We start from the raw sequence: 25301 nt of genomic DNA, 5'->3' as shown, positions 1-25301 counted from the left end.
GCTGTTAATCACGCCCATGTAGGCGTGTTTAGGACGGGAGGGGCGTGATTTCAGCTCTGGCCACGGTGACTAAATAGAAACGCAGCACCGCCCAAGTGACTACTTACAGAAATTAACATACAGCGCGGGACAGTTTATAAGTTGATTTTCGGAGCTTTTCATTCATTGCCATGCACTACAGAAACATGGTAGGAACAATGGTTACATGCTCTAGGACGTGTTTTTAATAGTTAGAGGGGGTAAAAAGTGATGATTGGTTCCCTTTAAAACTGACCCTGCTCTCACCCTATCACTATCCCTATAACACTGCCCCTAACCAAAATAAAGGTACTCTACCTAAAAGATCTAGTACCTAGGGCACATCAAAAGAAAACCCTCTCCATAGGAGAGAAGCCCTACTGGTACCAAGACTGCCATACTCCAAAGACCTGATCTTCCCGAGGTCACCAGTGATATTCCTACAGACCTCCACCTCGGAGAGGATTTTCTGTTGGGTCGACACTAAACACGGTGCGTTCCACGTGTAGTACCTAACCATTAAGCTAACTAAGAATAAAGTGCCCCGGTCTCAGCCACCCAGGTTCCTAAATGCCCCATAAGCCCACTCCGGATAGGTAAGGCCGGCAAGTTGACTCCAGCCGATGGAAGCACCCACCCGGTTGTAGACCCCTATATTAAAGGGACAATGAAGCAGTAAGTGGTCCATGCTTTCCAGCGTGTCCCCGCACTCTTCTCGGGGACATCCCCGATCATCAGAGTTCCTACACTTCAAATTGTCCCTCACATATAGCTTCCCCTGAAAGCAGCGCCAGGCCAAGTCCCAAAACTTCTGAGGGATCCTTTTCATGTTCAAGAGATACAACCCCACCCTCAGATCCCGACCTAGCCAGTCCCTGAGCGCCAGTGGCTTCTGGAAGTGGGTCAACAGAACCCGTTTGTCAAGGAACTGCCTTGATTGGGTCCTGATCTCCCACACTCCCAGACCCCACTGACATATCGCCTTCAGAGTCGGGGTAGCATAAGCCGAAAGATATCTATGGGGCGTACGGAGGTCCTTCACTCGCCCTCCTCTCTCCCATTCCTGGAAGAAAGGCCGAAACCATTCCCTGCAGGAGAGTACCCACGGAGGAGCCCTCTCTTTCCAGAGGTTAGCGATGTTAGCTTTCAAGAAGGTGTTCGTAAAGAACACCACCGAGTTTACCATAGATAAACCCCCTAGTCTCCTCATGCGGTACGTAACCTCCCTCTTGACTAGGTTCATCCTGTTCCCCCATAACAGTTGGAAAAACAGGCTGTAGATCCTAGTATAGTAAGCCTCTGGCAAGATACACACGCTGCCCAGATAGATAAACAAGGGGAGCAGGTACGATTTGATCAGGTGTACCCTTTCCCTGATGGTCATAGACCAACCCTTCCACTGGTCCACCTTCTGAGCGGCATCCTGGAGCTTACCATCCCAGTTTTTGGTGGGATAATCATCCTGGCCGAATGTGATGCCTAAGACTTTTGCTGATTCTTCGGGCCCTGGAAGGGTGTCCGGGAGATCAAACGTGGGATCCCCCCCTCCCAGCCAGAGACTCTCTCACTTATCCCGGTTAATCTTAGACCCGGATGCCTCCAAGTAGCGGTCCACCTCCGACATCACCACATCGACCTCCTCTCTCTCGGAGACGAAAATAGTGACATCGTCAGCGTACGCCACCACTCTCTGGGTGACAGCCGACTCTGCCAGACTCCTCCTGACTCCAGCCAATGGTCCGCGACTCACCCTCCTAAGGAAGGGATCGATCGCGAACATATATAGGAGCGGGCTCAAAGGACAACCCTGACGGACTCCGGACCCCACCTCAAAAGAGCGGCCAGACCACCCGTTCACCAGCGGGAAACTCTCTGCGTCTGCATACAAGGTCTTAAGCCAATTAACAAAAGTACTCGGTAAGCCATATCTCAGGAGGACGGACCAGAGGTACTCGTGGTTCACCCGATCAAATGCTTTGGCCTGATCCAAGGACAGCAAGTACCCCTTCCAGAGACCTGCACTACTCCGCTCCACTGCCTCCCTGACACTAAGGACAGCACTTAAGGTGCTTCGGCCTGGAACAGAGCAGTGCTGGGCCCCCGAAAGGAGCCGGGGTGCAAACTTCACCAACCGATTAAACAGTATCTTGGCCAGAAGCTTCCTGTCTGTATTGAGAAGAGCTATGGGCCTCCAATTCTTAATACGGCTGGGATCTTTACCCTTTGACAGAAGAATCAGGGCTGACCTCCTCATTGACTTCGGCAGAGTGCCCGAGGAGAGACACTCATTGAATACCTCAGTCAAGAGGGGAGCTAAAGACTCCTTAAAGGTCGTGTACCACTCGGATGTTAAGCCATCCGGACCTGGCAACTTCTTAGGGGCAAGCCCCTCAATCGCCAGTCTCACTTCCTCTTCCCTGATCTCTTCTGCCAAAACGCCAAGAGAGGGGTCTACCCCTGGCTCAGGAATGGTTTCAGCCAGGAAACCCGACATCACATCCCGATCCAGATCCTTCCTCCCCAAGAGGTGCGAGTAGAAGGATCTGACGACCTCCGAGATCCCTGTTCTGAACCGATTCAGAGATCCTGTACTATCAATCAGTCCTGAAATGACTTTACTACTCACTGACATCTTGCAGTTTCTGAAAGGGTCGGGCGAGCGGTACTTCCCGTAATTCCTCTCAAAAACCAAAGATGCGTGCCTATCGTACTGACACCTCATCAGCAAGGACTTCACTCTGGAGATATCCTTTCGGCTACCTCCAGTCGAGACGAGAAGTTTGAGTTTCCTCCTCAGACCCTGATACAGGCGATACCTGTTCAGGGACCTGAGACTCGAGAGCTGGCGGAAGAACCCCGCAACCCGCTTCTTGAATATCTCCCACCACTCCAGCTTATTACTACAAAGATCCAGTATAGGTACCTGACTCTGAAGAAAATTCTCAAAGGACTGTCTTACCTCCGCTTCCTCAAGGAGGGACGAATTCAGCTTCCAATAACCTTTACCCATCCGAGGGGTCTCTGAAACATTCAGGGAAAACAAAATCATACAGTGATCGGAGAACTCCACCTCAACCATGGACACTGCGGAAGAGACGGCTTCCTCCTTTAAATAAAACCTATCCTAGACCTGCGACTACCTTGATGATAGGTGAAACCCGTGTGGCCCGAGGGGTTCCGGATGTGGCCATCCTCTAAGCGACCTTCTCTAGCTATGCTAATCAGTGCCACACTATCGCAAGTGAGCCTCTCCTATCTTGGGACCTCGTGACATTATTGAAGTCCCCTCCAAAGATCACTTGCCGACTCCTGTCCCTTCATGAAGACATCTAAGATCAGGCACCTCCCCATTTCTAATTCAATAACCTGTCGGCATTCAACAGGAGCGTTAAAAAGGACCAAGTGGGAGGGGCCACGCCTCCACTCTCTTCTGACTTTTACCAGAGAGGCTAGATCTGACAACCTAGTCTCTTGTAAAAAGAAAATGTCGGCTTCAACACGGCCGAGAAAATCAAAGGCTGCAAATCTAGCTGTATCAGACTTTATGCTGGCACAATTAATAGATGCCAGCGTCAATGGGGTGAGTGTCGCCATACAGGGTGATTAAATTAGACGGCCACACCCTTTACTTTTGCTTCCCTTTTTTTTTTGCCCCCTCATCCCCTGAAGAAGACGAGAGGGCAGGACCACACTTAGACCTTTTTTTGGATTCAGATTGATCCATTTGATTCCCGTCTCCATCCGGCCCCGGTCGAACCCTGCCCTCCGAGGAAGGTGTCCCGACAGGACAGGGACCAGTTCCCCCCAGAGGCTCTTTCTTCCTAGGCACCCCGCCCTCACCTTCCCCCTCCAAGGAGGGGGAGGAGATGGTATCGAGGACGAGGTACCGGTTTGACAGGTCAATCAGAGGGGGGGCAGTCAGGCTTCCGTTTTGGACCTGGCCCATAGTACAAGGAACAGATGACTCTGACCTCTTCTTTCTCCCTTTCCTTTTGCCCTTATATTTCTTTTTAGGCCTCTCCCCACTATCCTCATCCACACTTTCATAGTGGGAGGAATCAGAAGGGTCGGCCATATTGCCATCCTCTTTGCACAGTCTCCTGATCTCCTCATCTAGCACATTCTCCTCCAGGGCTTCAGCAGTTACAGGGCCAGATTCAGGAGCTGGGGCCGAAGCTACCCCCGCCACCTGGGCACTCTCCAGCTCCCTACTCCTTTTACGATTTTCCTCCCGCCTTAGTTTGGCGGGGCCCTTTTTCCTCCTCACTAGCCCTGTTGTGCCCCCACCCCTGCCCGTACCCTCCCCAGCTGAGGCAACTTCACAGCTCTCCTCAGCCGCCACACGGGCGAAGGCGCTAGGACAACGGCTAAAAGGGTGTCCGAGAACACCACACAGGTGGCACCGGATCTGCCGACAGGATGCGGCCAGATGACCCACCCCACCACACAAAGCGCAGACCTGCACAGTACAGGCTGTGCTAAAATGGGTGGGGCTACCACACCTGTGACAGACCTTAGGCTGCCCCTGGTAGAAGACCTGAATCCTATCACGTCCAAGGAAGGCGGCTGACGGAATGTGGGCAACCGTACTGCCTGAACGCTTGAGTTTGACGGAAAACGTTCAGGCCCCAGACCAGATCCCGTGCTCATCAAAGTTTTTCTTGGGCATGTCCGTCACATCCCCATACCGACCGAGCCAGGTCATGATATCATAACGAGAAAGCGACTCGTTACGGGTCAAAACGGTCCCTTTCTTGACAGAGTTTTGATGGGAAATCGCCTTTACGGCGAAATCCCGCCAGCCGGGCTCGTTCTTCGCCACTTCGTAGTTTGACCAGAAGAATTCAAGACCCTCTGGCCGAACAAAACTGACGTCAAACTCAGACGAACCGTAGGGGTGAATCAGGGCAAAGATGTCACTCGCCCTGAATTCCATCTGAAGGAGGAGCTCAACCACTTTAGCGCGAGGTGGACACGCATCCTCGCCCCTCCAAATCAGACGGACCACATTCCTACGGTTATTGTCCTGCCTGGGTGTCGGGAGGGACCAGACCACCTCCCCATTCCGCTCTCGGAAAGCCCCCAAACCGTGCCTCTCTATCCAAAAAGACAGGTCGACCTCCCCCCTTCCCTCTACCTGGATCGACCTGTCACCCCTGCGTAAAGCCTCCAGGAGGCGCTGTTGCAAATGGCCCCCCGGGCCGGACGGAGACGGGGACCCCCCTGGGGGGGCAGCCAGACCAGACCCAGAACCACTAATACCACCATTCACACCACCACTCTCATCCACACCAGACTTCTCATTCATACCTCTAACACTCACACCAACATTCACTCCACTGACACTCCCATATACACTCCTCTCATCCACAACACTACTACACTCAGCATTCACACACCCTGCACTCTTGACCTGACTAATAGATTCTGGGCTGGCTGGGAGTTGTAGTATTGCTGGCTTCAGAATAATCTTTTTCTCTGGCTTAGGCGCCCGCTGCTGGGGTCGACACCGATGGCTCCTCCTCCATGGCTGATGTTATTATCAGAGTCTGAGGCTGCCCCACCGAGCGCACCCCAGCTCCTCCCACAATGCCAGCACCTGCTTTGCCCGACCACACGGGCTCTGCGGATGATTCCGGCACCCGGACACACCCCCCCCTCACAGAGGAGTGCCCCGCAGTACCCGCAGAACACACTATACTCGGAGGACCACTCGGGAGTGTTCTGCAGTGCCGGTAGTGCCCACAGCACTCGGGGAACTGCCCCCGAGCACACGGGGGCATAGCTCGCCTCTGGCACTTGGACACCCCCCCGCCACCCTGGGGCGGTCCTGTAGTGCCAGAGCTGCCCACCATGAGCCCAACCTGCCCCTCCCTACCGGCAGGATGGGTGGGCTTCACTTCTATTGCATCCACAGCCTTTACTGATGCCATGCTGTACCCCCCATGTTGGCTCCGTTCCACCACAGAAACGGGGTCTGGCAGTCTGGGGGGCCCAACAGCCTGAACCAGCTTTGCAGCTGGTCCAGACTGCTGGAAAGGAACAAAGACATACTGCACAGTTTCCTGCATCTTATGTTTCTTAGCCTTATGTTTAACTGCCACATCCTCACATGGGTCTTCTCCAAAAGTGAAATTCTGGAGGTGGGCTGGGGACTCCTGTAACACTATAGCCCTCAGCAATCCCCCAGCCTCACTCTCCGCATCATCCTCATCACTATCAGTAAGTGGAAGTGCCGGCTCAATGTAGCTGTCCTGGGTGGTATGGGCTACAGGCACAGCATCTTCCTCCACAACTGCACTTTCCACCACCTTCTCCTCTTCCTCACCACCATCCTCACTTTCTTCACCGCCACTACTCTACCTATCATCCACCTCCACCTTACCTGGGGATTTTGTGGTGGCAAACCGATCCTCGTTGATCAGCTTCTCCCGGAAGAGGCCGCTCCCTTCAACGATCTCTGCCCTCCGCATCTCTAATTTCACAATTTCGCTTTTCAGCGCTGAGATCCTCTTCTTTAATTCTGGACGGTTCTTTTTGGACCCCGTATTTTCCAGATTCTGAGACACCCATAGATCCCCTCTGGCCATCTTCAGCTCCTTGCCGCACTGGTCATACTCCGCAAACCTTGCAGCCATGTGAGAGCATGGCTCTTTGGGCCCTCTCTCAGCCCACAACTCCACACTTCTTTCCACCAGATCTCTGGCTGGCACCCGTTGCCGGAGGAGCAGAGCCTGCATTGCTGCAGACTCTGCTAGATCTTCTTCCTCCGGCCGGAACATTGGCTGTTACAGTTTTCTCTCTACTCCCCGCCAGCCTGGAAGAACGAGAAGTGGAGGCCCGAGACTCCATGCAGGGAGGCTCTCCCGAGAAGCATGCCACGCTCCTGGGAAAGGCTGATGTAACACCTGCTGCTTTCTGCTTCTGGAAGTCTGGAAGAGCACACAAAGGGACACACCCGCTGGCTGCTCACACTGAACGGTTCTGGACTGCTGTGTTCATAGGAATTGCTCTCTGCTGACACCTCTGTCCGTGTCAGGAACTGTCCAGAGCAGGATAAGTTTGCTATGGGGATTTGCTTCTACTATGGACAGTTCCTGACATGAACAGAGGTGTCAGGAGAGAGCACTGTGGTCAGACAGAAAGGAAATTCAAAAAGAAAAGAACTTCCTGTGCCACATACAGAAGCTTATACTGTAAGTACTAGAAGGATTACGTTTTTTTAATAGAAGTAATTTACAAATTGTTTAACTTTCTGGCACCAGTTGATTAAAAAAAAAGAAAAATCCCAGTGAGCATCCTTTTAAGTGCTTTTTAGACTGAATTTTCCTGCACATCTAATTGATGATCCTCTTCATTTGTAGAGAAGCTTTTTTTTGTGCACCGCTAGTCTTCATGTAGGGTCGATTGCACAATACTGCACTTGTTATTGTAGCATTTGCAGTCACTGTGACAGTCACATAAAAGTCAAATAAAATTCTGGATTTTAGTAGTTTTATTTGAGTTCCAAATTCCGCAAAACCAGTATAAAACAGAAAAACTCTAATCCTAAATAAATAAATAAATAAATAATAATAATAATAACAATATAATAATAATACTAATAGTAATACAATTTCAATATTCAAATATTAATAAAAGAAGAATTATATATAAAACAAAAATTATAATTATAATAAATCAAATTTAAGCCATCAAGGAGTCACTAGATTCTTTGTTCGGCTATTCATCAGCTTTGCTTGGGGAATGCTTGGTGACAAGCTAGATGATATTATGAGCTATTATTCTGCTTTCTCTGACTCCTGAGCAGCCGGTCTGCCTCATTACACTGGGATCCTTTACAACCGACCTAATTGTAGCACAACTAGCTGGTTTTGGCATTCAAGAGTCTTGGAAAGGTAAACAAATTGGCCGTCACTCAGCTTTCTCAATGAAAGAGAAGCTTTATGATCTAATTGCCAGGAAGTAATATAATACTTTTTATACTGCGTGTCATTGTGCAATATATCATTCAGCTGCCTATGCATAGAGGAATTGTGCACACTTCTGGGTGATTATTTTGATGATTTTGTATATCTTTTACTAGGAGATTGTGTCATAGATAGCCAACTGAGAAATAAGAGTAAAGTGCCATTGAGCTTAAAGTGGATTATATAGTGCAGGCAAAGAGCTGTAAAATAAGAGGTTGCTTACCTAAATGCGTTGAATTGGTGCAGCATTATGATAATAAATAGCTCTATTCCTAATGCCCCCCAGCGTGTATCTGAGCTGGCCAAATTCCCCTGCCTCATCTACAGTGGAGCAAAAATGTATTTAGTCAGCCACCAATTGTGCAAGTTCTCCCTCTTAAAAAGATGAGAAGCCTGTAATTTTCATCATAGGTATACCTCAACTGTTAGAGACAGAATGGGGGGAAAGAATACAGGAAATAACATTGTCTGATTTTTTAAGAATTTATTTGCTAATTATGGTGGAAAATAAGTATTTGGTCACCTACAAACAAGCAAGATTTCTGGCTCTCACAGACCTGTAACTTCTTCTTTAAGAGTCTCCACTCGTTACCTCTATTAATGGCCCCTGTTTGAACTTGTTATCAGTATAAAAGACACCTGTCCTCAACCTCAAACAGTCACACTCCAAACTCCACTATGGCCAAGACCAAAGAGCTGTCGAAGGACACCAGAAACAAAGTTGTAGACCTGCACCAGGTGGAGAAGACTGAATCTGCAATAGGCAAGCAGCTTGGTGTGAAGAAATCGACTGTGGGAGCAATTATTAGAAAATGGAAGACATACAAGAGCACTGATTATCTAATCTCCCTAGAAACGAGACTCCACACAAGATCTCACTCCGTGGTGTCAAAATGATCACAAGAACAGTGAGCAAAAATCCCAGAACAACAAGGGGGGACTTAGTGAAGGACCTACAGAGAGCTGGGACAAAAGTAACAAAGGCTACCATCAGTAACACACTGCGCCACCAGGGACTCAAATCATGCAGTGCTCGACATGTCCCCCTGCTTAAGCCAGTACATGTCCGGGCCCGTCTGAAGTTTGCTAGAGAGCATTTGGATGATCCAGAAGAGAATTGGGAGAATGTCATGGTCAGATGAAACCAAAGTAGAACTTTTTGGTAAAAACTCAACTCGTCATGTTTGGAGGAGAAAGAATGCTGAGTTGCATCCAAAGAACACTATACCTACTGTGAAGCATGGGGGTAGAAACATCATGCTTTGGGGCTGCTTTTCTGACCAGGAACCAGGACGACTGATCTGTGTAAAGGAAAGAATGAATGGGGCCATGTATCATGAGATTTTGAGTGAAAACCTCCTTCCATCAGCAAGGGCATTGAAGATAAAATGTGGCTGGGTCTTTCAGCATGACGATGATGCCAAACACACCACCCAGGCAACGAAGGAGTCACTTCGTAAGAAGCATTTCAAGGTCCTGGAGTGGCCTAGCCAGTCTCCAGATCTCAACCCCATAGGAAACCTTTGAAGGGGGTGAAAGTCTGTGTTGCCCAGTGACAGCCCCAAAACATCACTGCTCTAGAGGAGATCTTCATAGAGGAATGGGCCAAAATACCAGCAACAGTGTGTGAAAACCCAACAAAGGGTATATAACAAGTTGAGATTGAGATGAACCTTCGTTATTGACCAAATACTTATTTTCCACCATAATTTGAAAATAAATTCTTTAAAAATGAGAAAATGTGATTTTATGGTTTTTTTTCTTCTCATTATGTCTCTCATATTTGAGCTATACCTATGATGAAAATTACAGGCCTCTCTCATCTTTCAAGTGGGAGAACTTGCACAATTGGTGGCTGACTAAATACTTTTTTTGCCCCACTGTATATGCACTCCCCGGCCCGCCCCCGGCTTCATTTATCAAATTCTTCACTTCCACGTCACTAGGACGTGAGAGCCTGCAGGGGAAGGGGAGCACTCTGAGCAGAGTGCGTGCACTGCTGGCTCCCTACACCTGGAAGTCAGGGTGTAGCGAGGCTTCAGTGGCACAGGTAAAGAGCATGCTCACCTCTCCCTGCAGGCTCTAACGTTCTAGTGACATCATAGTGAATAATTTTAATAATGAAATCGGGGGCGGCCCGGGGAGTGAATATAGATGAGGCAGGGTAGCTCAGCCAGCCATCTCTCTGCCTCCAATGTGCACTGGGGCACATTAGGAATAAAGCCATTTACTTTTATAATGCTGCACCAATCCAACGCATTTAAGTAATTGACCCCTCATGTTACAGCACTTCACCCACACTATAACCCTGTATCCTGGGTTTAGTGCCGGTGAACTAGCTGTCAGATTCTCTTTAACTTCATGTATTGTGCGTGTTTTGTTATTGAATGATACTACCATTAAAGAGGTTATCCAGCCCAAAAATATCATATATTCCTACACACAGGAAAGGGGACAAGTGCCATGATCTCCAAAATGGAGCACGGCTCTTTCAGCTGTATGGAGCTGTACATGGCACATTTTCCTCTTCTTCGTCTATGCATTATCTATGAAAGCGTTGGAGATATCTGAGTACAGCACTACCACTCCATACTGTTGAAAGTGCCAGGGCCCCGTTCAGGAGATGGTGGAGGGTCAGAATGTTCAGCCAATGGCTGTCCAGGCATGCTAGGGGTTGTAGTTTTCCAACAGCTAGGGGTCCACAGTTTGGAGACCATTGGTCTAGGCCTTCGTTAGCCTATCTGGTGCCAAAACTTATGGCACTGATAGTTAGGACCAGTGGAGTGGCAACTAAGCATGGATGATGGCGGCAGATGTTTTTACATGTTTATGTTGATTTTGTTGTATATTATAATGGTTTTGATTTACGTACCCTAATTACCATTTATTTTCCTCCTCCTGTAATGGACGATTATTTCAACACGTTCAATCCTACGTCAATTTATCCAACTAGTCAAGAATTTTGTGCTACAGGATAATGAAGTCATTTAGCTTAATCATCCTCCATTCTTCCTCAATTTATATATAGAAATTCCCCAGCAGTTGAAATGTATAATTATCCTTCATTATGATTTGTTTTGCTTCTTGTATAAATTATTTTTTTCAATTGTGTCATTTAGCCTCAAAAACCTCCCAGCTTGATCCAGCTGTCAAAATGAACCAGTCGAAGGCAGCCGTCCACAATGAATGCCTCAGCTACATCAACGTGGACAATGGATCTCTGTGGAATGAAAGCGTTGGCGCCAACAGCTCTCGGAGCACTCTGAATCACCTATTTATTGGTGCCCAAAAGCAGGAGCCACATTATATAGCTATCCCAGCCACCATCTTTTACAGCCTCCTCTTCCTTTTTGGTATCTTGGCCAATGGGCTAACTATTCTTACTTTAATGAGAAATGGTAGGATGAGAGTGAGCGCTGTCCGCTTCTACCTCTTGAGTCTGGCTCTGGCTGATATTCTACTTCTACTGACTATTCCGGTGACTTTATACAGATACTTCTGGCAATATTACCCCTGGGCGTTGAGTGACACAGTGTGTAAACTGTATTTCATGATCAGACAGGTCTACTGTGCGACCACCAGCTGGACCATTATTGCATTTACTTCCGAGAGATACTTTGCCATATGTCATCCCATGTGGTCTATCACTGGACTTCGGAAATCCTGTATGGCTTATTTATTGGCCTTCATCTGGATTTTGTCATTCCTTAGCACTATTCCTGTGGCTATTGTCTATGGTGAGACTTCAGCGTGTATCCTGGACTACACTGCCACCACTCGGGATGAAGTTGTCCTTGATTCCACAGTGTGTGAAATGCTGGAACCAAAGCCATATATTGTTTACAAGAGCATCATGCAAACCCGCAGCATCTTGTTCTTTGTCGTGCCCTTGGTTTCTATCATGTTTTTCCACATTCTAATTTTCCATCACTTCAGTATGAACCACCGGCAGAGGGAAAAAATTGGGCTCAGAAGAACACACTGGCAGTTTTCATCAAAACATATGAATCAGCCTCGTAGGCGCCCCTACTCTGAGAGAAAGGCACGTCAACTTATGGGTAAGAACCAATATTGAATAGAAGGGGAAAGAAACAAAAAACACTAAACCCTTGAATAGGTTAAAGGGGCACTTCGCCCCTAGACATATTATGCCCTATCCAAAGAATAGGGGATAAAATGTCTGATTGTGGAGGTCCCTCCACTGGGAACCCCCCGCGATCTCTCCTGCAGCACCCTATCATCTGGTGCACAGAGTGAGCTTTGCTCCTGCCTGATGACAGGAAATGCAGGGGACGGAGGATCGTGACGCCATTCCCCGGCTCATTAATGCAAGTCTATGAGAGGGGGCATACCTGCTGTCACGCCCCCTCCCATAGACTTGCATTGAGGGGGAAGGGTGCGACGTCACGAGGGGTGGGCTTGTGACATCACGATACTCTGGCCCCTGCAGGCACAGAGCAAAGTTCGCTCCGTGCACAAGATGATAGGGGTGCTGCAGGAGAGATCGCGGGGGTTCCCAGCTGTGGGATCCTTTGGATAGGGGATAAGATGTCTAGGGGTGGAGTAACCCTTTAACCAAACTTTGCATAAATCAATAGTAGTCATTGTTCACTGTGAAAAAACTACCTAAATCCAACCTGATATAGATAAGCTCAGGGAGAAGAGGGGAGTGGCTGGAGAGAAACTGTTGCAGAGAAAGATAGAGGGAGGATCCAGAAGTTTGTAGTAAGTATTATATCTCACCCCAGTGCTAGGTTCGCAGCTTACACTACTTTGTACTGATCTTTAAAGTCCTCCATGCTAATGTTGATTCGGAAAAAACATCACTGAAATGCTAGTAGTCCAGCAATTAAATATCCACATACAATTTTTGTTGTCTTTGATTTATCACAAGTTTATATTACATCATACTTTGAAGATTATGGCATCACAATGGCGTCGAAGCTCCTGACACCTTGAATAAACTCTGCACCAGGACTACCAAAAAGGGTTATCTGAGACTAAAATAAAAAGTCTATTTTCATCTAGAAACAGTGCATCCTTCAGTCTTGGACCTGATGCAGGGCTGTATTCATGTTAGATGGTGCTAATAATGTGGCTCACAAATAGTAGTCCCCGGGGACATAGCTAAAGCTCACGATATAGCTAAAGCCCCCCCCCCCCCCTCCCCCCCATCCTAGACACATTTGCTTACAACAAAACCACAACCTCACCCTGTTGACAGTGTAATACTTCAAGAACCTTATTATGAAGATAAAACCCCATTAGAATGCCCCCCATTCGCTGCACGTACTCACAACGGCATGTTTCCAATATATATGTATATATATATATATATATATATATATATATATATATATATATTTATAATAACAGTACTACGTAATGTAAATACTGTCATACAGTGCCAGAATTTTACTATCATATAGTCATCAAACTTCTGCTCCATACATATGAGTTTTCTCATATACAAATTAAATCAGGAGGTGAAAATAAAAAAACACTAGTTGTGCATAGTCAAAATGCTGCCCAGCACTTTCCACTCACAGGTATCTTCATACAATATCAAGCTGTCATTTTTAAAATGTACAGTATGCAAATGAATGTTTAGAACTAAAAAATTTATTTTAACAGAGCTTAAAGAATAAAAACCTCTTAAAGGGGTACTCCAGTGGAAAACAATTTTTTTTTAAATCAACTGGTGCCAGAAATTTGTACATTTCTTCTATTTAAAAATCTTAATCCTTCCAGTACTTATCAGCTGCTGTATGCTACAGAGAAAGTTCTTTTCTTTTTGAATTTCTTTTCAGTCTGACCACAGCGCTTTCTTCTGACACCTCTGTCCATGTCAGGAACTGTCTAGAGCAGGAGGAAATCTCCATAGCAAACTTTTCCTGCTCTGGACAATTCCTGACATGGACAGAGGTGTCAGCAGAGAGCACTGTGGTCAGACTGAAAAGAAATAAAAAAAAAATAAAAAAAGAACTTCCTCTGGAACACACAGCAGCTGATAAGTACAAAAAAAATAAATGTTGCACTGAGTAGCACTGAGGTCTGCAATCTTCGTTCCCTTATTCATGTTCAGACCCGTGTGATGGCTGTAAGGTCTGTGTATTCAGGAGTCTAGACTTTGGGTGCTCTGCCTTCTCTCTATATTGTTGTATACAGCCCATGTACAGTGGCCGCTCAACATACAATGGTAATCCGTTCCAAATGGACCATCGTTTGTTGAAACCATTGTATGTTGAGGGATCTGTGCAATGTAAAGTATAGGACAGTGATCTACAACCTGCGGACCTCCAGATATTGCAAAACTACAACACCCAGCATGCCCGTACAGCCAACAGCTGTCCGGGCATGCTGGGAGTTGTAGTTTTGCAACATCTGGCGGTCTGCAGGTTGAAGACACTGGTATAGGAAGTTGTACTCACTTGTCCCCTCCGCTCCGGACCGTCACCGCTGCCCTGGATGTCGCCTTCCATCGCTGTCGCCGCGTCCCCGGGATGTCCCCGACACTCCGGCAAGGCCTCTACTACCCCGGCATCCTCGCTCTCCATCGCCGCTCTCCATCGCCGCCATCACGTCGCTACGCACGCCGTTCCTATTGGATGACGGGACGGCGTGCGCAGCGACGTGATGATGACGATGGAGAGCACTGACGATGCAGGGGATCCCGAAGAGAACGCGCCGGAGCCCCGAGGACAGGAAAGTGATCGTCAGCGGACCACACGGGGCACCGTAAACGGCTTTCCGGTGGCAGCTGAAGCAGTCTGTGCTGCCGGATAGCCGTTTATGCGATGGCCCAGACATACAAAAGCATCGTATGTTGATGCTGCCTTCAACTTGCGATGGCCTCTGAGAGGCCATCGTATGTTGAAATGATCGTATGTCAGGGCCATCGTAGGTCGGGAGGTCACTGTATTCAGAGGTGTAACTTGTAGCTTCTGGACCCCGATGCAAAATCTGCAACAGGGCCCCATGTGTCAATAATAATACTGGTCCCTTATGGGAAATATGCGCTTTGGGGGCCCCATAGGCACCAGGGCCCCAGTGTGACTGTTACCTCTGCACCCTCTATAGCTACGCTATGCCCCTGCATGTATTTATCCCAAAAAAATGTAAGGATTTTTTCTAAACATTTAGTCCCACAGTTAGAGCATCTCTGCTGACGAGCTGGAATCCTACTGTGTACTAAGAGACACAACACCTGAAACAGCTGTCTACTGATGGATGACTCTTACTTTGTTTTTTAAGACTCTCATAACGGTGGAGCATTGACTTGATGGAATGTAACCTCCAATAGGTGGCACAAGAGAGCAAGTTCTCTTCCTTGTAAAGAAGGGCTACTTTGCATGTGACATTGTTCAGACATGTACACCGGAAAAAAACTGCATGCCATAGAGTTACATTACAGAGTTTGGATAAAAACACATTTCAAGTAGTATATGTTGTTCATCCCACGTACTAAGAAACATAGCATAGCTATTCAATACAGTGAAAGAAGTTTTGCCAACATATAAAGTGTCCCAATTATGATCTTGCTCCACTACATCTCTTTCATACCCTCAGAAGCAGCAGTATTGAGGACATTATATTGCAGTGCTGAGCAGTCTAAGCTGTGAATCCAGCACTGGGGTGAGATATAACACTTACTTGAGCTTTTAGTAATTTCTCTGTGTGTCTCTTTCTGCCCCTGTCTATCTCTGCATGTAATCCCCTGCATGTAAAAGTGGAGAAAGAGTTAATTGAAAGGTTAGGGACCATTTAAGGCAATTCTCCCTTTTAAACAGCAGTACACCACTTCTGAGCTTTATGGAACCCTGTCTGAGATTGACGTGAAATTTTGTTCCACTTGTGCAGTGATCAAATGATGTATTACCTGCATGTTCTAAATTCAATTTACCAGGTTGCCAAGGAACCCATTGATGTTATTGCTGTACACATCAATCTGTTTTCCAGCTAAACTTTAAAAATATCAAAATAAATACATAGTTACATGACTAGATGAAAAGTTATATCAAGATAAAATCCTTCTGTTGTGTATAAGGGATACAATGGTTTCCCGACTATTTGTCTTTTTTTTGCAACAACATGTAAAGCACAGATTCCTTTTTTTTTTTTTTAAATGCTGCATCGGGGTCCACGATTGCGTAAAAAAAAGTTTCCTATATGGACATTTGACCACAACAACCAATTGTTGACCACAACAGCCAATTATTGACCACAACAGCCAATCATTGATCACAACAACCAATCATTGACAACAACAACCAATCATTGACCACAACAACCCATCATTGACCACAACAACCCATAATTGACCACAACAACCAATCATTGATCACAACAACCAATCATTGATCACAACAACCAATCATTGACCACAACAACAAATTATTGACCACAACAACCAATCATTGACCACAACAACCAATCATTGACCACAACAACCAATCATTGACCACAACAACCAAATATTGACCACCACAACCAATCATTGACCACAACAACCAATCATTGATCACAGCAACCAATCATTGACCACAACAACAAATGATTGACCACAACAACCAATCATTGACCACAACAACCAATCGTTGACCACAACAACCAAATATTGACCACAGCAACCTTGCCCCTTTTTTGGGTCTTCTAAGTAAAATGGAGAGTTGGTCGGGTTGGTTGCAAATTCTGGTGCCCAAAGTGCCAGAATCTGAGAAAAACTGTTGAGATCACTTTAGTAAATGATCCCCTATACATTTTACTATATCATTTACTAGAAGTTTTTGTTTTTGTTTTACAGGTGCAGTGGTGGTGGCATTTTTCCTGTGTAATTTTCCTGACACCGCATCCTCCCTCATGCAGATCTATATAGACAACTGGAACACATACGTTCTCAAGGTATACACCTTACTGAAGACCTATCTGTCGCTACCACTTTGGTACCTCAATAGTGCTTTGGACCCTATTCTGTTTTGCATTTCATCAACATCTTTTCGCAGCGCATGCAAGGAAACCTTAAGAGCCTGTCTTCCACGGCAGGAAAAATCTGCAGATGGACCAAATCAAATCTACCAGGCCTCTTGTGCCCGTTCTGGTGGATCTTCCCTGGTGTCAGCACCCAGCACACGTTCAACATGGACCTTAAATTCCAACGAAGGAGAACGAGGAGAGTGTGTGGGCCAGACTCGCAAAGGTGACCCCAAACTCTTATTCTTCAGGCACCTTGAAATGAAGGAAGCTGGGGACTTCTCAGTGCCATAAAACATCTGGTTTTGAAACAGAGTAAATTTTTGGAGGACACATTATGGGTAATATACAGGCTTGAGCAGATTAAACAAATGATGGACATGGCCTTTTAATACAGATTTTCATTGTGTGAGTTTAATTGCATAGTAATCATGGAAAGAATAAGTAAAATAGCACCGCAAAGACGTAACCCGTTATAGAGAATGAACGGCGTTGTGGCTAAGAGGATTACACAAGGTGGAATTACAGTCATTTCATTGAAATGGAATATGAGGCTCCTCTAGAAATGAGCTTTGTGCTTCAAACAAAAAGACGTAATTAGCGCAGGCAATGTTAAGAGGCAATTCAGACCTAAAAAATACATTTCAAAGAATTTCAGGACTATTGTGTATTAGTAGCCTTTTCTATCTAGTGTTCTGCATTGTGAGTCATGGCCCAGTGTCCCTTTTGTTGCTTATGCCAATTTTGTGTTCTAAACAGATTTAAGAGGAATTGTCATTTATGGACACTTCATTGAATAATGATGTTTTCCTCCCCGTGACTGGAAGATTCTTCTCCTCACTAGGCCTCTGGACGTGTTGACCTTTAGATGTTACTTAGAGACCTTCAAATGATGATGCTTGAGCCATGCGCTGTGGTAAAAAAATGAGAGGGTCTTATATTAAAGGACATGCCTAACTAGATTTAGGTCTCCTATAATTAGATCATATGTCAGAATAGAACCCTGTATTATCAGACCCCAGACCAAACCACTCAGTTAATTCCAGCCACCTCATGAATATATTTTGATCCAATATAATGACATCAGACCCCAGGTCAGATGCCTACATTAATTTCAGACCCCAGATCAGACTGTATCTATATTCAGACTCCCCTAAATATATTCAGAAGTCCTATATTAAATTCAGACCCCAAACTAGAGCCCATATTGATTTGAGACCCCAGATCAGATCCTGTAAACATATCCACCCCCACCACCACCATTAAATTCTGAGTCCAGACAAGATCCCTAAATTAATTTCATACCCCAGACAGAGCCTCCATATTTATATCCCTTTTATTAATATAATACCCCAGACATATATTCCAACTAATATCAGATCCCGGACTACTAAATAAATTTTAGACCAAAAAAAGGCTCCCTAAATATATTCATACCCTCTGTCTTAATATCTGACCCCCTAAATTTACACCAGACACCAGACCCTGTAAATATATTCACTCCCTTTATTAATGTTAGAGCCCAGACTAGACATCCTAAAAGTATTCAGATTCTTTATACTAAATGCAGACCATAGACCAAACCCCTAAATTTATTTCATACCCAGAGCCCCCAAAATATATGCATATACCTATATTATTATCAGATCCTAGACCAGAACTCTAAATTAATTTAAGACCCCAGACCAGACCCCTATATATATATTGCAACCTAAATCAGATCCCAAACCAGTAAATAAATTTCAGACCTGAAATCAGGCTCCCTAAATATATTCACATCTTCTACGTTAATATCTGACCCCAGACACCAGACCTGACCCTGTAAATATATTCAGACTCCAATTATTAATCAGAGCCCAGACCAGACCTCTTAAAAATATTCAGATTCCTTACACTTAAACCCCAGACAAGACCTACTAAATATATTCAGAATTGTTATACTAAAACCCCAAAGAAGACCGTTAAAGTAATTTTGGACCCCAGACCCGTACATATATTCTGACTCCATTTATTATTATCAGAGACCAGATCAGACCTTAAAGGATAACTGTAGTGGTACACTTTTATATATGCCCTGCCTGGGCCTCAAAAATAAACAAAATAAACTCATACATACCTTCCTACGAGCCCCCGTTGGTCCGGAACAAGCCTCCCGGTCCGGCAGTGCTGACCTCATTCCACTTCCTGGGGATGCTGCAGAGCCGTTGGCGTATCACCGGCCGCAGCGATGTCCCGCCGATGATAGGTTGAACCCACCCCCAAGCCGGCCAGAGCTCCTTACATGACAGTGGGCTCAGCCTATCATCGGCCGGGGTGGGACATCACTGTGGCCGGTGATACGCCGACGGCTCTGCGGCGTCCCCGTCCCCAGGAAGTGGAATGAGGTTCGCTCTGCTGGACCGTGAGGCCTGTGCCGGACCAACGGGGGCTCGTAGGAAGGTATGTATGAGTTTGTTTTCTTTATTTTTGAGGCACGGGCACGGGCATATATAAAATTGTTCCACTACAGTTGTCCTATAAATTAGTTATAGACCCCAGATCAGACGCTGTAAATATATTCAGACACCTTACTAAAGTCAGATCCCAGACCAGACACCTAAATATATTCCAACTAAAATACGTTCCCAGACTAGTAAATTAATTTCAGACCAGAAATCAGGCTCCGTAAATATATTCATACCCTCTATATTAATATACAACCCCTACATTTACACCAGACCAGACCCTGTAAATATATTCACTCCCTTTATTAATATTTGAGCCCAGACTAGACCTAAATATATTCATCTTCCTTACACTAAAAGCAGACCACAGACCAAACCCCTAAATTTATTTTATACCCCAGACAGAGCCCCCAAAATAAATGCATATACCCTATATTAATATCAGACCCCAGGCCAGATCTGTACATATATTCAGACTCCATTTATTATTATCAGAGCCCAGATCAGATGCCATAAATTGGTTACAGACCCAAGATCAGACCAGCAAATTTATTCAGACACCTTACTACAGAGAGATCCCAGATCAGATCTCTAAATATATTCATACATAAATATATTCAGCCCAGACCCTGTAAATATGCTCAGACTTCCTTTGTTAATATCAGAGCCCAGACCAGACCTCCTAGATATATTAAAATTCCTTATGCTAAAACCCCAGACCAGACCTCCAAATCAATTTCATACCCCAGACCAGACTCGTACATATATTCAGACTTGATGTATTATTATCAGAGCCCGGATCAGACCCCTATATTAGTTGCAGTAAACATCAGACAGCTTACTACAATGAGATCCCACATCAGACCCCTAAATATATCCATATATTTACACCAGACACCAGACCAGACCCAGTAAATATATTTAGACTCCCTAGTCTGGGCTCACTATTAATATCAGAGCCCAGACTAGACCTCCTCAGATTCAGATGCCTTATACTAAAATCAAACCACAGACCAAACCCCTAAACTTATTTTACACCCCAGACCAGACTCTAAACTTAATTCAATGTTTGTTATTGTGGAATACATAATAAATATCTATGAACAGGAGATTAAGCCAAGAAGATGAAGGGTCGAATAGGGTCTGTCAATGGCACAACCAGAAGAATAGTGGCAGCAGAATCACTTTGGGACCGGGTTAAAACAATAAGTCACCATGTGACTAGGTGGGGGAGGTGAAACATTTTACATGAACGGTGTCTTGAGAGATCAATGAAAGTAAAGTGAAAAGAAAAGTATAGGTGAATACATATGGTGACCTCTTGGCTTTGTTTGGCACTATGTGGGCATTATAAGGCATAAAACGGACACTAGGGAGCAGAGATACTTTAGATGGCTCCAACAAGTAAAGGTGGCACCTGGGCCAAGCCCAGAAAAAGACAATAGATTCCACATTAGAATTCCGCATGGAGATTCCGCAGCAGCAGAGTCCCATTGATATCAATGGGATTCTGCTGCATCGTGCACCCGGCGGAATTTCCACAGCAGATTCCTCTGCTGTGGAAATCCCGATTCCGGAGTCCACAGAAAGAATAGACATGTACATTCTTTCTGCAGAGTCCGTACGGAAATACATTGCTGTCTATGAGATGGCGCATTTCCGAGCAGTCCTAGTGCCTGCATGCTTTGTCGGTGCTTTGCTGTCGGGTAATGTCAGCAGGGAAATTTTCTGTTTCGACATTGCCAGTGTGAACATAGCCTAAGGACAGACAATCTGTGGCTGACTTAGAATGCTCTGTGGCTTAGGTCCAATAGAAAACAGTAAGGGCATGTTTACACAGACAAGTTCAACATGGTTAAAGGGGTACTCCGGAGGAAAGCTTTTTTTTTTTAACCGGCACCAGAAAGTTTAACAGATTTGTAAAGTACTTTTATATAAAAATCTTAATCCTTCCAGTACTTATCAGCTGCTGTATGCTCCATACATTTCTTTTCTGTCTGACCACAGTGCTCTCTGCTGACAACTCTGTCCATGTCAGGAAGTGTCCAGAGCAAGAAAGGTTTGCTATGGGGATTTGCTCCCTGCTCTGGACAGTTCCTGACATGGACAGAGGTGTCAGCAGAGAGCACTGTGGTCAGACAGAAAATAAAAGAAAAAAGAAAAGAACTTCCTGTGGAGCAAACAGCAGCTGATAAGTACTGGAAGGATTAAGATTTTTAAATAGAAGTAATTGACAAATCTGTTTAACTTTCTGGCACAAGATGAGCTAAAAAAATATATAGTTTCCCCCCGGAGTACCCCTTTAACTCTGATGGGAGATGGGGAACCATGTGAAGAAGACGTGGCATGTCACTCTTCTTCCATGTGGCTACACTGTGAAGCTCCCATGCTGCTCTTGGCTCAGAGAAAGCCATGTGTTTTGCCCGTGTGAAGGTTTATGTCATTGTCAGGGAAGACATGGTTGCATTCTTCCAGAAACAGCACCACAGTTGTCCATAGGTTGTGACTGGTATTGCAGCTCGGGCACCATTCACTCGTACAGGGTTGAGATTTGAAGTTTCGTACAACCCCATTTATTCAGGGAGCGAGAAGGAAGGATCCTTCTGTGTTACCAGCAAACAAACCATACATCTGATTGCAGGGGTCCTGATGCTGGGTACCCCCGTGATCTCGGGGTGCCCACTCTTTGCTTAAGGACTGGTCCATACAGGGCCCGGAGCATTGTGATGTCACGACTCCGCCCACTCGTGATGTCATGGCCCGCCCCCTTAATGCAAGTCTACGTGATGGCCTCCACGCACCCTCCCATAGACTTGTATTGGGGGGGGGGGGGCGGAACGTTACGTCACGAGTGAGCGGAGCCGTGAAATCACGATGCTCCGGCCCCTGTATGGCCCGGTCATTACGCACAGAGCGAGATGATGGCAGGGTGCAGCCGAAATCACGGGGTCCCCAGTGGTGGGACCCCTGCGATCAGACATCTTATCCCCTATTCTTTGGATAGGGGATAAGAGGTATAGGGACAGAGTACCCCTTTCAGCTGATGCAAATCTACAACTCCCAGCATGCCCGGACAGCCAACGGCTGTCCGGGCTTGCTGGGAGTTGTAGTTTTGCAACAGCTGGAGGCCCACCATCTGGACACCACTGGTATACAAGCATAACTGATGGACTTTCATAAATCGACTACAATTTTGAATGTGATATTTCTTATAAAAAGTCTAAATGTTTACTACAAATGACTATTGTGATATTGTGATATTTTCGTCTGACCTTTATATTTATATTGTATTTTTCATGGCTGGCAAGGAGCCCGGCGTCATGAATTCAGCTCTGTTGTTCCATCTTTTCATGGCATGCAAAAAGTGTCTGGCACGTTATTGTTCTGTGTTTTCTTGAGCTGATATTACGGTATTTCTTCTGTGGCGCATAGCTGTTCTAGTACTGGTGGTCATACACAGCCACTCATGCGTGCTCAGCTCACCAGAGCATGCATGTGTTCTCAATGGTGATAAGGGAATAAGCTGACAGACATTTCTGGCAGCATTTTGACACGAATAAGAACAAAGGATCGGACATATTAAAATCCAACGTGCCCAATCTTTCCTTTTCCTTACACCAGCAGCCATCAGGGAAGAGTCAGCCCCCACCCTCTTATACAGATTAGATGGTTAGCCAGTCCAAAAATTCTCCGGATCTTTTCGTGATAATCTGATGTGTAAGGACACCATAATACAACGTGCCCAATCTTTCGTTTACTTACACCAGCAGCCATCAGGGAAGAGTCAGCCCCCACCCTCCTATAAACATTAGATGGTTAGCCGGTCCAAAAATTCTCCGGATCTTTTCGTGATAATCTGATGTGTAAGGACACCATAATCCAACGTGCCCAATCTTTCCTTTCCCTTACAACAGCAGCCATCAGGGAAGAGTCAGCCCCCCCCCCCCTATACACATTAGATGGTTAGCCGGTCCAAAAATTCTCCGGATCTTTTCGTGATAATTTGATGTGTAAGGACACCATAATCCAACGTGCCCAATCTTCCCTTTACTTACACCAGCAGCCCTCAGGGAAGAGTCGCCCCTCCCCCTATACACATTAGATGGTTAGCCGGTCCAAAAAATTCCCAGATCTTTTCGTGATAATCTGATGTGTAAGGACACCATAATACAACGTGCCCAATCTTTCCTTTTCCTTACACCAGCAGCCATCAGGGAAGAGTCAGCCCCCACCCCCCGACCCCCCCTATAAACATTAGATGGTTAGCCGGTCCAAAAAATTTCTGGATCTTTTCGTGATAATCTGATGTGTAAGGAGACCATAATACAACGTGCCCAATCTTTCCTTTTTCTTACACCAGCAGCCCTCAGGGAAGAGTCGCCCCTCCCCCTATACACATTAGATGGTTAGCCGGTCCAAAAAATTCCCAGATCTTTTCGTGATAATCTGATGTGTAAGGAAACCATAAATGAAGTGTTCCTGGGTCTGTTGGGTAACAGACAGACTTTTCTCTTTTTTCTAATTGTTCCATGGATATTTTTAGCAACTGACAATTGTATTTTTGGTACTTAATAAAAGAAACCTTATATTTTTGTCTGTTTATTATATAACATAGATGTGATCATACAAAAGGTTCAATATGTAGCTCCGGAGGGTGGGTGGAATCTTACCCCTCATCCAAAGGATAGGAGATAAGTGTCTGATTGCAGTGGGTCCGGCCGCTGGGACCCCCGCGATCTACTGCACGGCACTCCAGTAATCGGCATGCACAGAGCGATCTCTGCTCCATGCCGGATTACTAGCGACTGGAGCCCGAAGCTGTGGTCGACACACCCCCTTCATATAACTCTATGGGAGATCCGGACAGGGCCATTTGAAGGAATTTGGGGGCCCCAAGCAAAATAGACATGGAGGCCCCCCCCCCCCTTACACATGCAAAGCCCTGGACCCTGTAGCGTGGCCGAGCTCCTCTACCTCCTGGCTGTCACCCAGTCCGGCCGGGTACCGCGTGGTAAAGGAGATTAAGTTTCCTGTTCCCGGACGGACTGAAAGGAAGTGAGCACTTAGTGTACACTTCCTGTCAGTCCGGGCGGGAACAGGAAACTGAATCTCCTGTTCTTGTACCGTGCGGTACCTGGCTGGACTGACAGCCAGGAGGAAGAGGAGCTCGGCCACGCTACAGGGAAGGGAGAAACTCGAGAGGTGACCAGGAGTGCTGCAGCCTCCTGAGGCTCTCTATAGAGCGCTCAGGCGGCTGCAACCTTATAGGAAGCACAAGCACCGGCTCTGCTTGGTTTGCCTGTCCTTTCGCGAACGTTGTATCTCCGTCTCTCCCATAGACTTGAATGGTTGGAGGGTGACGAGCATGACCGCTCCGAAGCCTTGCACTGTCAGCGTTCTGAACCTAAATGTTCAGAACGCTGAGGTACCGGGCCAGAGATCGCAGGGAACCCAGTGGTTGGACCCCTCACTGTAAAGTTAGTGTCATTCATAATATAGTGTCTGTTCCTTTGTTTGATGGCTGGTCTCACAATTTTTATGTGATCTTTGCCCCGATGTTAATTTTTATCAGCATATAAAATGAGTGTCATCTCAGGTTTTTCCAGGTTGCAGTGCGGCCCAAGACATTACATCACTAGTCAGGTGTTGAAAGGGAGCATTTGAGAGTTCAAACTGCATCCCTACTTTGGAAAATCATGAAAGCACTAGATAAGCTGATTTCTTTCCTTTCTTACTATGTTGAAAGGGAGCATGGCTGAGCTTCAATGGGTGGAGCGACCGTTGGGAGGGCTGCAGGGAATTTTAGCTCAGCTGTGCTGCAATGGGTGGGGTGACTGAACTGTGGGTGGGAGAAAAGTGACCTCACACTTACAAACAAGGGATATTGGGACTTGTAGTT

At 46.1% G+C, this 25301-nt stretch overlaps 1 protein-coding gene across 1 annotated transcript in view; it reads left to right on the top strand.

Annotated features, from left to right (window-relative positions):
• The window catches only part of LOC130282005 (neurotensin receptor type 1-like), a 113951-nt gene extending 94896 nt beyond the window's left edge, over positions 1–19055 (top strand). The window contains exons 3-4 of the mRNA XM_056529828.1: positions 11108–12046; positions 16792–19055. Coding sequence (XP_056385803.1) covers positions 11143–12046; positions 16792–17252 — 1365 coding nt within the window. The 5' untranslated portion in view covers positions 11108–11142 and the 3' untranslated portion in view covers positions 17253–19055. The remainder of the gene's footprint in view (positions 1–11107; positions 12047–16791) is intronic.
• The last annotated feature ends 6246 nt before the right edge of the window (positions 19056–25301 follow it).

Source organism: Hyla sarda, chromosome 7, assembly GCF_029499605.1.
Source record: "Hyla sarda isolate aHylSar1 chromosome 7, aHylSar1.hap1, whole genome shotgun sequence".
Classification (NCBI taxonomy): Eukaryota; Metazoa; Chordata; class Amphibia; order Anura; family Hylidae; genus Hyla; species Hyla sarda.
This window is presented reverse-complemented; position numbering and strand designations above follow the sequence as displayed.